The sequence below is a fragment of the Nilaparvata lugens genome, chromosome 9 (genome assembly GCF_014356525.2).
Source record: "Nilaparvata lugens isolate BPH chromosome 9, ASM1435652v1, whole genome shotgun sequence".
Classification (NCBI taxonomy): Eukaryota; Metazoa; Arthropoda; class Insecta; order Hemiptera; family Delphacidae; genus Nilaparvata; species Nilaparvata lugens.
The window spans coordinates 30,456,383-30,472,455 of NC_052512.1; the positions used below are offsets into that span (position 1 = coordinate 30,456,383).

The 16,073-nt window shown below is 35.4% G+C and overlaps 1 protein-coding gene across 1 annotated transcript in view; it reads right to left on the bottom strand.

Moving 5' to 3' along the window:
• Positions 1–16,073, bottom strand: part of LOC111061853 (ski oncogene) — a 122,771-nt gene that overhangs the window by 60,821 nt on the left and 45,877 nt on the right. Inside the window, exons 5-9 of the mRNA XM_039435299.1 lie at positions 11,644–11,857; positions 8,875–9,157; positions 7,943–8,077; positions 6,560–6,752; positions 4,018–4,282 (exon numbers count right to left, since the gene is read on the bottom strand). Of these exons, the coding sequence (XP_039291233.1) occupies positions 4,018–4,282; positions 6,560–6,752; positions 7,943–8,077; positions 8,875–9,157; positions 11,644–11,857 (1,090 nt within the window). The remainder of the gene's footprint in view (positions 1–4,017; positions 4,283–6,559; positions 6,753–7,942; positions 8,078–8,874; positions 9,158–11,643; positions 11,858–16,073) is intronic.

The window sequence follows — 16,073 nt, forward strand, 5'->3', positions numbered from 1 at the left end:
CCATTACCATATGATACAATGATTTGTTCATTGAACATTATTTTTAACTCGACCAAACATCTAATTTATTGAACCTACCTCACTACAGATTTTGATCCATTCTATTAGCAAATGAATCTCATTTTTACAATATTTTCCTATTACTATGTATTTAGAATATGGAAAATAAAACATTTATTATAGAACGCTAATATTACCGTATATTTTATTAGATGGCAAATAATAAATTAACCATTATCAAATATTTCGTGAAACTGTTTCTCATGATAATTGATGAATATTTTTAATAATAATGATAATATTTTTATTATTTATAAAATAATAGTATTGTTTTGATAATTAATAGAATAATATTTTAATTTTCACAAACTCTGTATAATAATATGGTGAATGTGAAACTGCTGCATCAAAGAAATTATCTCAAGAACATCTGTTTAGAAAAAATATAGTTTTGAAACTTCGTTTTCCTGATGCAATGTTTAGCCATGGTAGGCATGGTACAGCTAGAACAGTTTTTTGAGACAAAGTGCTAAATAAACGTCTACAGTTTCATCAATTGTGTATCGGTGACATTGATATATATAGTTAGATGACTAAGCTATACCTTCAAGCGTTTGGAAGCATGATGCCTCCTTCATTTCTCGTCGCCATTGAATATCGGGCAAGAAGTCAGGCGCCCAGACAGACTTATACGGAAAAACATCGACTTTCATTGCCTTATATCTTTCGACATAATTGATGGATTTCAATATAATTTTTTTTCAACTTTTCGTCATTTCCATTACCATATGATACAATGATTTGTTCATTGAACATTATTTTTAACTCGACCAAACATCTAATTTATTGAACCTACCTCACTACAGATTTTGATCCATTCTATTAGCAAATGAATCTCATTTTTACAATATTTTCCTATTACTATGTATTTAGAATATGGAAAATAAAACATTTATTATAGAACGCTAATATTACCGTATATTTTATTAGATGGCAAATAATAAATTAACCATTATCAAATATTTCGTGAAACTGTTTCTCATTCGTTTTGCAACTTAAGTATAGGTACCTAACTATACTCTATACTCCTATATTTAATATAAGATAATAAATAACTACATATTATAAGAACGGGAAAAATAAAACAATAGCCTGCATGAAACATGACCGATGAAAATATAAAAGTACTTATGTATGAAAAGAAATATTTTTATCTGGCGCATGCAGATTCGTACATCCATAAGCACTGCATGAAACTACCATACTTTAAATATTTTTTATTGCTTCAATAAAAAAATATTATCATTTGGAAAAGGCTCTTTTTCTACACAGCGAATACAAATACCGGACTTCTTGCCCGAAATTTCTGGTAGCTACACTAGCGCAGTGGCATCATAGCGGACTTTGCTCTTCTTAATCTTATTCTCTATATCAATGATCGGTGATAATTGTGTATTGGTCAATTGTGTATTGTGTATTCTTATTCAAGTGTATTTTTGATTTTTGTTTGGTTTATTTTCTATAATTAACTCCCTTCTTCTGGGGGTACCAGGACAAAGGAAAAAGGAAAGGAGAGGATTATTATTATTATAATTATTATTATTATTAGCGTATTATTCTTTCTCTTCTTCTTCTGCTTTAACTTTGTTACTGACATTATACATTTTCTCTCTTCGTATTTCAATTCTCCATCCTCTTTTTCTCTCTCAAAAATTTGCTCTCATCTCTTTCTCTCTCTACACTTCTTTCTTTCTCAGTCCCTCTGTTCTCCTCCACCTCCTCCTCCTCCTCCTCAACATAGAACGTCTCCTTCTCTCATTCACTGTCCTTTTCCATAGTTCATCCCTCTAGGGAAATAATGACCTAGCTACCAGCGTTCTCCTTCCATTTGGCTCAAGCGATGTGTAACCTATTGTAATTACAAATCTGTTTCTATTTCAAAGGTTATTACGATCTCTCTCCCCTTCCCTCTCTCTCACCCCCTCCTCAACCATCACTCACCCTCTCTCCCTTCACGTTCTCAGGAGAGTTGCGCCCTAGCTTTGATTAAATGAATTAAGCGGGTGTCATTTGGGAAAAGACCATTTTATAACGGAGTAATCTCTTTTCTATTCACCACTCACTCTCTCACACACACTCTCTCTCTTTCTTTCGCTCTTATTCTCCTCTCTTCACTTGACACTTGAGAGACTGAATTAATTTGTTTTCTCAAAACACAAATGTCACGTCTTTCCCTTCTCCCTCATTCTTAGTTCAAATTCGAAATTGGACAAAGGAGAGGAAATTGAATGCTGGAATTGAAGCTATGTGTAAAGAACCGTGGAGTAATCTTTTGCTCTCCAAGTAACGAGCAGCTTGTTGTAAAAATTACCTCTGATTCAGTATTTATTTTGACGTTCATTTAATTTTTGATCGAAGAATAAAAATACAATGAAACAAACTGCAATCGATAGATAGTTATCTAGTTCAAATTATAGAGTGAGAAATTGTCTAAAAATCATCACCAGATCTCATCTTGTTTATCAGTTCTGTTGTGAAAATTACCTCTGATTCAGTATTCATTTTGACGTTCATTTAATTTTTGATCGAAGAATAAAAATACAATGAAACAAACTGCAATCGATAGATAGTTTTCTAGTTCAAATTATACAGTGAGAAATTGTCTAAAAGTCATAACCAGATCAAATTTCATGTTGATCATCAGTTCTGCTGTAAAAATTAACTCTGATTCAGTATTCATTTCGACGTTCATTTTATTGTTGATCGGAGAATAAAAATACAATGATACAAACTGCAATCGATAGATAGTTATCTAGTTCAAATTATACAGTGAGAAATTGTCTAAAAGTCATAACCAGATTAAATTTCATGTTGATCATCAGTTCTGCTGTAAAAATTAACTCTGATTCAGTATTCATTTCGACGTTCATTTTATTGTTGATCGGAGAATAAAAATACAATGATACAAACTGCAATCGATAGATAGTTATCTAGTTCAAATTATACAGTGAGAAATTGCCTAAAAATTATCACCAGATTTCATCTTGTTTATCAGTTCTGTTGTAAAAATTACCTCTGATTCAGTTTTTTTGACGTTCCTTTTATTGTTGAACGAAGAATAAAAATACAACGAAACAAACTGCAATCGATAGATAGTTATCTAGTTCAAAGTATAGGGTGATAAATTGTCTATAAATCATCACCAGATTAAATTTCATGTCGATCATCAGTTCTGTTGTAAAAATGTCCTCTCATTCAATACTTATTTTGACGTACATTTTATTGTTGATCGAAGAATAAAAATACAACGAAACAAACTGCAATCAATAGATAGTTATCTAGTTCAAATTATAGAGTGAGAAATTGTCTAAAAATCATCACCAGATTTCATCTTGTTTATCAGTTCTGTTGTGAAAATTACATCTGATTCAGTATTTATTTTGACGTTAATTTTATAGTTGATCTAAGAATAAAAATACAACGAAACAAACTGCAATCGATAGATAGCTATCTAGTTCAAATTATAGAGTGAGAAATTGTCTAAAAATCATTACACAGATTTCATCTTCAAATACACATGCATATCAGTAAAAAAATTCTATAGTGAGGTCCACGTTATAATGACAGTGGAGAAAGATAGAAGAAGAACGTTGCCGATCCTCTGTCTTGTCAATTGCCTTCTATAGACGGTAGCTGATACAGGTTTATTAATGTAATATTAACGGTTAATTTTCGTTTGAAATAATCAATTATTCTAGCAATGAATTATTTTCTAATAATTTCATAATGGATTTACTTAATGTAGATGAAATATTTTGTTAAATTAATTATTAATTCTGTATTGTTGAAAGACGATCTGGCAACAGAACAAAGCGAGAAAGAGATCCGCTTTGTTGAATGATAGACAAGGATAGCAATACCATTGCTAATCAAACACTGTCATTATAACATGGACCTCACTATAGACCACGGATCACTCCTATGGTACAGTACATGCAAAAGATCCAGATGACTCACTTTCTCGTTGTCGTGGGCCCAGAATGGATTCGGCTTCAGTTCATCCTCAGGACAGGTCTCGATGTCAACTGTTTCCTCATCCTCGTTCTCCTCATCCCCTCTCTGTCCCGCCTCATCCGCCCCACCTGCCTCCTCCATTCGCTTGTCACCTTCCTCATTTCCCCCTCCATCGCATCCAACACTCGTCGCTACTTCTGGGACGATCTTCGTATGAGTCTCATCTTCCATGAACTCGTCTTCATCATCACGATCACTGCGTGACCTGCTGTACAAAAAATCAGAGTTTTATTTCCAAAACATTCCAAACTAATTGAATAATACGATAGAGAGACAGCATAAGAGGATATCCCATGGTATAGAGCGTTTATTCATTCAGCTCTGTTATCATTTATCTCATTATTGGAATGTTATTTGTATTTTCTTGATTCTCCTCTCATTATTTTCTCATATTGTAAATGGTTTCTAGTACAGTATAATAATAGTATAGTATCTAGTATTTAGTATATTAAGTTTTCAGTATATTTAGATTCTCATCACATTTTTTTTTCTCTTCACAAATATGAAATAGTTTTTTCCTTATGTCTTTCTCTCTATTTTTAAGTTTTTTTGTAAAGTGCTTATTGTAATTTTTTTTTTGATTGGGGAGCAATTTTTGGGTTTTCCCGTGTGCTCCCATATTGTTGTAAATAAATAAATAAATATTCAAAAAAAAAAAAAAAAAATTTTATTATTTTCTTTTTTTATCTATCTCTTATGTCGCAACTTTTACTGTTATCTCAAGCCGATTACTGTCGATTTTTACTGTTTTGACCGGGTAAGAGTGTATGAACGGCACAATATAAGAGACTGCCAGCGTCATAAAGCTTCACAGGAAAGAACTATGTGTACTATCTATCAGCTTGAGATAACAGTAAAAGTTGTGACAACTTTTACGCCCTATACCATAGAGAAACAATAGCGTAAGTAGATATCCCATGGTATAGGACGTTTATGTCGCAACTTTTCTCAAGCAGATAGTTCATGTAATTCTTTCCCGTGAAGCTGTGTGACACTGATAGTCTATCATATTGTGCCGTTCATACACTCTCACCCCAACAAAACAGTAAAATTCTACAATAATCAACAGTAATTTGCTTGAGACAACAGTAAAAGTTGCGACATAAACGCCCTATCCCATGGGATATCTACTTATGCTTTTGTTTCTCTATGGTTTAGGGCGTAAAAGTTGTCGCATCTGTACTGTTATCTCAAGCTGATAGTCCACATAGGCCTAGTAGAAAATTGAACACAAAATAGAATAAAGAGAAAATAGTGTAAAGTTACAGCTATTTTGAATTATTCAGGGATGTTTCATTTCGTCAAGGGAAAACGTTGCCAATTATAGAAATGAGAAAATAATGATTATCATAAAAACTTTGACTACGCCCCTTTTCGAAAAGCCAATTTCCTAACTCCAGTCTGGAACTTAGCTTAATCCCGAGCTCTGAAACCGGCCTGAGTTTTCAAAGCTTATCAAGATAAGAATTTCCTTCCCCCAGACTCAAGTAGAGAATAGTATATTTCGCACCTAGGGCCGAAAATGAGACTTTTCCGGCTCGAAATCAGTTTTCAAGTCCGAGGCCGTAGGCCGAGGACTAGAAAAGATTGAGAGCCGGAAAAACATTTTTGCCAATGGTGAGAACGTTATTTTTCGCCACACAAAAAAATAAACAATATAAATATGAGAATAATTGTTTATTAGGCACTTCCGAAAGCAAAACAGGAAGGTCATAGCTCTAGCAAATCTGAGGTAATCTGAATATCAGGAAATTGTCCAAGTATTTTAATTTTTTATTCTGATTTGTCTAAATAACCTAAAAATTATGTTCAATTATGTAAAAGGTTGAGTTAATACTTTTTATTCTTCCAAATGACAATAAGATGATATTATTATAAATGTTTTGATTCTTGAATAATAAACACAAATGATGAAAAGTTTTTTGATCAGCTGTTTTAGCACACTTGAAATTTGGAATCTGAATGTCAACGTCAACAATGCTTGTTGTTGTTGACTTCGGAAGTTTAGGTTAGAAGTTCTATCCTACTCTGAAAATCGAATTTGAATAGTCTATAAAATGTATCTTATCTGTATTTTTTTCATCCAAATAAAATGATTGTATCTTATTGCAGAATACTTATTCAATTCTAGAAGCATAAACTGATTCCGTTTCATAAACCATTTTGTAAACACGTTCACATCAAATCAGAATCAGCTGACTCCAAGGTTATTTTACAGCCCTAGGGCCGTAAAACTTTCACCGGCCTGGTCAGAAAACAATCATTTTCGGCCTTCATATGACGCACGAAAACCAGCTCATTACATCCTAGTGGGGCGAAAAATTATTTTCTTGATTTGTGTTTTTTGTAACAATTTATTATGTTTTTATTTTATGTGGTGGGGAAGTGTATTTTCTTGATTTGTGTTTCTTTTTTAACAATTGATTATGTTTTTATTTCTCGTGAAAATGAATTGAATTGTATGATTCATCAAGCTGTCACCTACCTTGGTGAAGACAGTGGACTCCGTTCCAAGGGGGAAGGTTTGACATGGTCTGCAAATTGTGTTCGTGACAGGGGAGGCGGGGGTAGTGTGTTGGAGAGGGAGGTGTCCCCAATATGGAATCGAGTCGGTGGTGAAATTGAAGCACTCGTGAAAACAGGTCTGAAAGCGCTGGTATGGTGATGCTGATGGTGACCTGCAAATCAATCAATCGATCGATAAATCAATCAATAAATCAATAGATCACTATAATGAGATCCACGTTATAATGGCAATGACAAAAGATAGTTGCCGATACTCTGTTTTGTCAATGTCTTCTATGGACGGTAGCTGAGACAGGTTTATTGATGTAAAATTGACCGCTCATTCTCATTTTATTCATAGGCAATAGATACAATGCAAGTAAAAAGTTTTTTTAAATTAATTTTTATTTCATATTGATGTATCTTATGTGTGTGTGTGTGTGTGTGTGTGTGTGTGTGTGTGTGTGTGTGTGTGTGTGTGTGTGTGTGGTGTGTGTGTGTGTGTGAATAAATAAATTGAAATTGAAATTGAAAAAACAACATGCATTCGCCCAAAACTGCTTTAAACCTTAATTTGGAATACACAGGGTCTAGAGGTTATATAAATGATAACTTAATTCACACTGTGGTGATTTTAAATAATCAATTACATCTTATCAAGCAAAAAATTATATTTTTCAATAATTTCATAATGAACTTACAAATTAAGATGAAATATTTTGTTGATTAATTATTAATTCTATATGGTTAAAAGACGATCTTTCATCAGAGCAGAGCGAGAAAGAGATAGCGCTATCCGCTTTGTTGAATGATAGACAAGGATAGCAATACCAGTACTATCAAACACTGCCATTATAACGTGGACCCCACTGTAGAAGAGGATTCTATTTCAAAATTGTTCAAGAAAATAATTTAATTACAAAATGAATGGTAGATTGAAATAGTCGCTCATCAATTTAAATATTAGTATTTAATTGAAAAAAGATCTGAGATCTGATCATTCATTTATTCAGAACTGGCAGGTAACCCGTGCTCCGCGAGGGTCTACTTTGAAACTTGACAAATTGAAAACTTGAGGTAATGGAATCTTGAAGAATTGAAAATGGGCCTATAACCATCCCCGGTTAATTGAGAATCTATATGCAAAATTTCAAGTTAATCAGTCCAGTAGTTCAGACGTGATGATGCGTCAAACATAATTTTCCTATCCCGTACATGTGTATAAGCCAATTCTTTCCTTTATTATAGTATAGACTACCCAACTTCCAGGAGATAATGTTAAAATATATATTAAAAGTTCATGTGAGCATTATTCACAATAAAAATACACAATTAAGAGGAATGTATTGCAATACTCTCTGACCTGCTTGCTTATCCGGCTGTGAAACATGGTTGCTGTTGATGCTAGTTGTCATGTTGACCGCTGTGGGCGCTGGCGGCGGCGGTGGGATGAGAAGTGGAGACGGTGTCAGCCAAGGCAAGCAGTAAGGCTTGATACCTATCGAATTTCAAAATAATAATTTATGAAATTCCTTGCTTAAATGAAAATGATTATGCTTAGTAAGCATTGATTGGATAATATCTTTAAAGCTCTGAAGTCTTCAATTTGGGGGAACACAACTTCTGTTTGATATAGTGAACTATATTATGAATCAATTTCTTAAGTGGAGTGTTTCCCCCTCCTCATAATTAAAGCACCTTGTCATAGTTTTCAAAGCACTAATGTCCGGTTGCAGAGTCACTACATAAAGTCACCCATAGTTAACAGAGCCATAAGTTAACAGCTCACCCATAAATGGATGTTCGTTGCAGAGTCGTTTGCCAGACCCCTGTTAGCTATGGCTCTGATAAGGCACACACATAAGTCACACTGCTGCTCATACCACTTTTTGCGTGGTATGCTTCTATTCAACTAAACAGTTCTTCCAAACCTCCAGTCGGATGACGTCACAACATGGCGCTTGTTTATCACAAAACTGCTGTCTGCTTATTGTGTTGTTTATGCTTGGAGGCTATGAATCAAGATCGTAAATTGCAGACTAAATTGTAATAATTTTCAGTTTGTTTTTATTTCACTTTGATTTTTTGATAGCTAAATGAACGAGTTGAGAATGATTTTAACAATTATATTGAAGAATATTATCCAATTTAAATGAAAAAAGTGTACCAAACAGCCCTAAGTCTTGTAGTTGTTCACTTCACAACATTTTTAGTCCTTAATTTATTTTCACAAAGTAGATTTTTAAATTTAGCTGCTACAAAACCAAACATAGAAGAAATATGAGAGTGTGTCACCTGAATAGATGCCAGCGTGATGCCAAACATAGTCCATGACGAGAGGCAGTGAGGGCACCCGTGAGGGGGCTGCCCCCAGTGGGAAGGGAGGTGGTGGTGCCCCCTGGTGACCCATGATGACGTCACCATGAGCTGCCTTCTGGTGGATGGGGCCGGAGCTGGGCGTGACCATGATGTGATGCGGTGGAGACGCCTTGGAGCCCTGGGCCGGTGACTGGCTTGTGAGAGCTGACCCAGCGGGTGTAGAAAGCAGCCGTTTCCGAGTGCCTCCATTGAACATCGCCTGCAGCCAACCCATTCAAATCAATTAACAAATACAGTAGAACTCCAATTATCCGAACTCCGACTATCCAAATCACCGATTATCCGAATCACTTACAGAAAAAAATTTTCACCACACTGCACAGAAAGCAGCTGTTTTCCAGTCCCTACGTAGATCTGAAAGACATTGTTTGCAGACGACTCTCGTCTGACGTCAGAACAGGTTTCTTTCCGGCCTAGGCCGGAAAGAGTACCCTTTCCAGCCGCTAACATGGAACTAAGAAAGGTGATCAAAAAACAGCTGATCAAAAAACTTTTCATTATTTGTGTTCATTATTCAATAATTGAAACATTTATAATAATATCATCTTATTGTCATTTGAAAGAATAAAAAAGTATAAACTCAACCTCCCACATAATTAAACATCATCTTTTAGGTTATTTAGACAAATCAGAATAAAAAATAAAAATACTTGGACAATTTCCTGATATTCAGATTACCTCAGATTTGCTAGAGCTATCACCTTCCACTTCTGCTTTTGGAAGTGCTTAGTAAACAACTATTCTCATTGGTGTTCATTATTATTTTGTGTTCGTTATTTGTCTATTAGGTTTTTATTTTTGTGTGTGGCGAAAAATAGCGTTCGCACCACGGGCAAAAATGTTTTTCCAGCTCTCAATCTTTTCTAGTCCGAGGCTTGAAAACCGATTTCGAGCCGGAAAAATCTCATTTTCTGCTCTAGGTGTGAAATATACTATTACGAAGCCAGTGTTTGCGCGTTCGCTCAATATTGTTCTTCCCTCCGCGAAGTCAGTGACGTCAGTCTTGAAAATATCATGTTTCTTTCATTTAATTCAATAAAAAAATAGTGCAATATCAAAACGTAGCTTTTTTCTCTCCAATGGAAATTTTTTAAAAAACTCCGATTATCCGAATGGGTGCCCGTCCCCATTAATTCGGAAAATTGAAGTTCTACTGTACATCAATTATTCACTATTAGTTCTGCAAACAGTAGACCTCACGCAGTTTTCTCATCCACAAGTATCTAGTCTCACCTGTTCACTGGCTTCTCCAGACATCTGGGTAATGCATGCAATGAATAATCCACTTGTCAGCTGATTGATTATGAATAATTATATTATATAACGGAGTATGGAGGAACTCCTTCTTTTTATTGATAGAGTTCAAAAAGAAATTTCAAAAAACCTTGTGTACATCGACGCACAGTTAAAAAAGGAATATTCCTGCCAAATTTCATAGAATTCTATCAACGCGTTCGGCCGTAAATGCGTTACATGCATACAGACAGACAAAAGAATATCTGAGTCATAACGTACGGACACCGAATGAAAATTAATCAATTATTTTCAAAACAATTATAGTTTTGTGACAAAATCATTGCAGAGTATTCAAGTTGATAAATAGTTATTTGTATATCTAGAGTGATAAGTTCTGTTTTTTCTCCCTGAGGGAAAAGTTTGAAGCCCGAGGCGAAGCCGAGGGCAACAATTCTCCTGAGGGAGAAAAAACATTTTTCACTCGTGATATACACAACATTTTTCCTCCACCTACATTTTTATAAAAACTGCTAATAAAATTATTTTTCAAAACGTATGTGACCAAACAATGTGTTACAACATGTCATAATCAAAAAAGTAAACAGAAACAGCTGGCTTGTAATCACAGTTCTCCTCCGACAGCACTATATGTCGGCTAAAGTTGTAACAACAATGACAGCCAAAACTACAGCTATGATGAAGTTCCCGTTTCAAATTTGATTAGTTAATAAGTAATATTCGTTGGCTGATATTTTGAGTAACATGGAATAAAAGAAAAAAACATATACTTTTTTTTAAGAATAGTGATATGAAGTTTGTAATAATAATTTCAGCATACAAACATAAATTTTATATATCGATCAAATGTCTGGTTGAGGTATTGAATTTAGTTGGTTTAATGACTACTCTATATGCTTCCTCATCTGAGCTTAGACCTTCTGACCTATTCCAAATGTACGTTTTTGAAATAGAGATGCTTCCCATGTTATTTTAATGGAGTCACTTTTACTCCCTAGGGAGTTTTTCTGTTTTTTAGTACCGAGAGCGAAAAAGTGACACTTTAGTATCATGTTTCAGGGAGTAAAGTAAGTACTTTAGACAGTAGGTGGAGGAAAATAATTATTATCGTCTACAGAAGCATTAAAAACAACTGTCGAAAAATAATTTACTATCAGCTGTTTCCCCATCAAATTTTACAGATGTCTAGTTAATCCAAATTATTTGGTTTAAACCTCCTGTTTTGGTGGTTCAAACTTTCCCAGAGTTTAAACTCAATACAGAGTTTAAACTGATACTGCGCAAACGGAATTTTAGTTTAAACAAAAAAAAATCCAGATTTGGCTTATTCTTTAGCTTAAACTATCTTACACTGTGCAAACGGCCCTTAGAGTGTAAAAACTCTGTAGTTTGCCAATGACTGAGTAGGGTATTAGTGTGAATAAAACTTACTTTTACCTTGACATCCTCCCAGGCGTGGACGATCTCCTCAGGCGGGGAGCCACTCAGCCGCATGTGACGTCGCCACGAGTTGAAGTTGGCGGCATCCGGCTGCACGTAGCGCGCCGTCGGCCCCGACCTGTGCGAGTGAAAGATGAACTTGTTGGGCGAGAAGAACAGGCCGCAAATGGAGCATTTGATGCACTTGGCTCGCGAACTGTTGTATCTGCCACATTTCAAACCATTGAAACAAGTGAGTATCGGCATAGAGAAACAATTGCAAGAGTAGATATCCCATGGTATAGGGAGTTTATGTCGCAACTTTTACTGTTATCTCAAGCCGATTACTGTCGATTATTGTCAATTTTTACTGTTTTGTTGGGGTTGATTGATTGATTGATTGAGTACTTTATTTATGCAGATTACAATATATACTGGCTTATACACTTATATACAATAGCTTACAATACAGCAAAATTATAGATGAATTTACATAATATAGACTAAGAAAATAATTATTGAACTGTATATGATATGAAAAAGCAATTTGTAATATAATAACTATAGATAATAATCATATTGTTATGCATCTACATAAATTGGCGGAGCTTTGGACATATCAATGTCCATTCTTCGGAAAGAATATTAAAAATATCCTCCCCACTAACTCTCTACCAAAACGTTAATTTCGTTATTTAAACTAAGGATTTATTTATTAATGGAAATATTGTAAAAGTTTTAATCAATATGAATATTAAAGGGAAAAAAAGAAAATTGATAAAGTAAAACAATTATATAGGTAGATAAGATCAAATAATTGATTAATAAGATGAAGTAGGCTGAAAGTAGATCAGGGTTATCAACTTTCAGTAATATACAGCAGTATGCAGTGGATAATTGAAATAACATAAGTTTATATAATATATATATATTATATAAAGGTTTATATTGGTGGAATGGTGAGGGATGGTTGTCATGTGATCGTTCTAGGGCCGGACAGTTTCAGTCATTTGTTCCAAAATATGTTTTTTTATAGTCAGTATGAAGCTCGCTCGGCTCTCGATAGACCTGATATAAAGTGGGGTGAGAGTGTATGAACGGCACAATTTGAGAGACTACCAGCGTCACACAGCTGCATGGGAAAGAACTACGTGAACTATCGGCTTGGGATAACAGTAAAAGTTGCTACATAAACGCCCTATACCATGGGATATCTACTTATACTATCGTTTCTCTATGCTATGATCGAATCAATTCCAAGAAGAAGAAGAAGAGAACAGGAGGAGGAGGAGAAGAAGGAGAAGCAGTAGAAGAAGAAGAAGATAGGAGCAGGAGGAGAATAAGAGAAGTAGTAGAAGAAGAAGACATGAGGAGGAGGAAAAGGAGGAGGAGAAGAAGGAGGAGTATTAGAAGCTTAAGACAGGATGAGGAGAAGGAGAAGTAGAAAAAGTGGAAGACAGGAGAAGGACAGGAATAAGAAAAGTAGAAGAAGAAGAAGAAGACGAATTAGAAGAAGAAGAAGAAGTAGAAGAAAAAGAAGAAGAAGACAGGAGGAGGAGAAGAAGGAGGAGAAGAAGGAGGAGTAGTATAAGGAGAAGAAGACATGAGATGGAGAAGAATCAGAAAAGTAGTAGTAGAAGAAGAAGATGAAGGAGGAAAAAAATAGGACAGGAGGAGAAGGAGAAGTATTAGGACAAGAAGAAGACAGGACAAGTAGAAAAATAAGAAAAGTAGTAGCAGAAGAAGAAGAAAAGGAAGACATGAGGAGGAGAAGAAGGAGAAGTAGTAGCAGAAGAAGAAGACAGGAGGAGGAGTAGAATAAGAGAAGTAGTGGTAGAAGAAAAAGAAGAAGAACAAGAAGTCATGAGGAGGAGAAGGAGAAGTAGTAGGAGAATAAGAAGACAAGAGGTGGAGAAGGATAAGAAAGGTAGTAGAAGAAGATGAAGACAGGAGGAAGAGGATTGATTGATTACTTTATTTATGTAGATTACAATAAATACTGGCTTATACACTTATATACAATAGCTTACACTACAGCAAAAGTATGGATGAATTTACAAAATTAAGAAAATAATTAACAAAATTACAAAATTTTACAAAATTAATTAAATAATTATTGAGCTGTTTATAATATGTGAAAAATTCTGGTGTGGTACACTCACACAACTTTCTTTGCTCATATTTGAAACTACGATCAAACTTCTGTATATGTGTATAATATATAATTATTGTTTTCAGAGTACTTTTTCCTTTGTGTAAATTGTGAAATTCGATGATTTTTTTTTTAGTCGTCATTTTTTTAAAGTCGTCAAAACAGCTGTTCTACAGATGAAATATCTCGACTATGTGTTCTTTTTATGAACTGCGCTACCTACCTACCTCATGCACGAGAAGGAGGTTACAAAGTCCATTTCTCAAGGATGGGGTGGACCCCCCATTAGTTTCCCAGAAAGGAGACTCATCACAGTTAATAGAGCTGATAAATAACTATACAGAGTATGAATTTGAAAAAAAACGGTCAAGTTATTTTGAGAAAATCGTGAAAAACATAGTTTTTTTAGTAATTATCCGCCATTTTTCTCAAGTATATTACGGAGCTCCTGCAGTTTTCCCAGAAATGAGACTCATGTCAGTTGATAGGGCTTATAAATAGCTATCCATGGTATGAATTTGAAGAAAATCGTTAGAGCCGTTTTCGAGAAAACCGTGAAAAACATGGTTTTTTAGTAATTATCCGCCATTTTGAATTCAATTATATTGAATTCCTTATTGTCAGATCCTCATGGTATAAGGACCTTGAGTTTAAAATCACACTCACACACACACACACACACACACACACACACACCACACACACACACACACACACACACACACACACACCACACACACACACACCACACACCACCACACACACACACACACACACACACACACACACACACACACACACACACACACACACACACAACACCACACAACCACACACACACACACACACAACACACACACACACACACACACACACACACACACACACACACACACACACACACACACACACAACACCACACACACACACACACACACACACACACCACACACACAACACACACAACACACACACACAACAGACAACACCCAAAAATCATGTTTTTGGACTCAGCGGAACTTGAAACGTATAGAAAACTTGAAATTAGGGTACCTTAATTTTTTTGGAAAGCAATACTTTCCTTACCTATGGTAGTAGGGCAAGGAAAGTAAAAACTGGACATATTTAATTTCTTCTTCCATTTAGATAATTATATGACTCGAGATTTCTGCTCCAGCATTGTTTTTTCATTAGTTTTTTTCATTTTTCAGTGGACTCGCTTACCTTTATTTTGAGTACCTATTCCTCTGTTTTCTTCCTTCCCCCCATTTCTCCCTTCCCTTGAGGAGGAGTAGAATAAGAGAAGTAGTAGTAGTAGTAGTAGTAGATGACTGATGCGGAATTAGAGCTTCTAGTGTCGAATTCCTGGTCGTGCAAAAAATGTGAGGCTAAGTTACGTAGTCAAAGAAATGATAATACAGTTGCAACGCCGGTGAAATCGTCTTTAGCTAATGTTTGTACGCTGTCCGACGTATCAGCGGATTGCTTCAAGACAACTATGTTGGACCTTGAAAAAAAATTTAGTGAAGGTCAGGTAAGATTGGAACATTCGCTTGAAGCTTGTTTGACCAAACTCAACGCTAATTCTGACACCTGGATTAGGCTGGAAGATATAATTAAGACCCAGCAGGATATAATATTAAAGTTACAAACTGAAAATACAAAACTAAAAAGTTGTGTAGAGGTGCTAAACAATAAAGTGGATTCGCTCGAACAGTACGGCCGTAGAAATATGATCGAGATTCACGGGATTCCTACTGTGCATGGAGAAAAAATCAATGAGGTTGTGCGGGCTACGTGTAAAGCAGTCGGTGTTGACCTGGGTCCGGAGGCGATAGACAGCTGCCACCGCCTGCCCAAGGGGGCAAACCAACACTCTCCCGGGATCATCGTGAAATTCGTTCGACGCGATGACGCGCACAAGGTACTTGATAAGAAGAAACAGGTGAGGAGACTTTCCACTCGCGACGTCGGATTTCAAACCGAGGAGCGACCAGTGTTCATCAACTTGTCACTCACTATGGTACGTAGAAAGATTCTGTCACAACTGAAGAAACTTCAAAAGGAGAAGGGATTCAAATACGTGTGGGTGGATAGAGCGGGCAACATTAAAGTAAGACCAGTGGATAAGGGAAAAGTGTCAATGATTAACAGTGACAGGGATCTGGAAGCTTTTATTGCTGCTATGGATTAATTTATAATAATTAAACCGAATATTTCAAAGTGTCATTATCATTTGTTGGAAGAAATTAATTAGCCCCATATAAAATAGTAGACTGTGAAATAGACC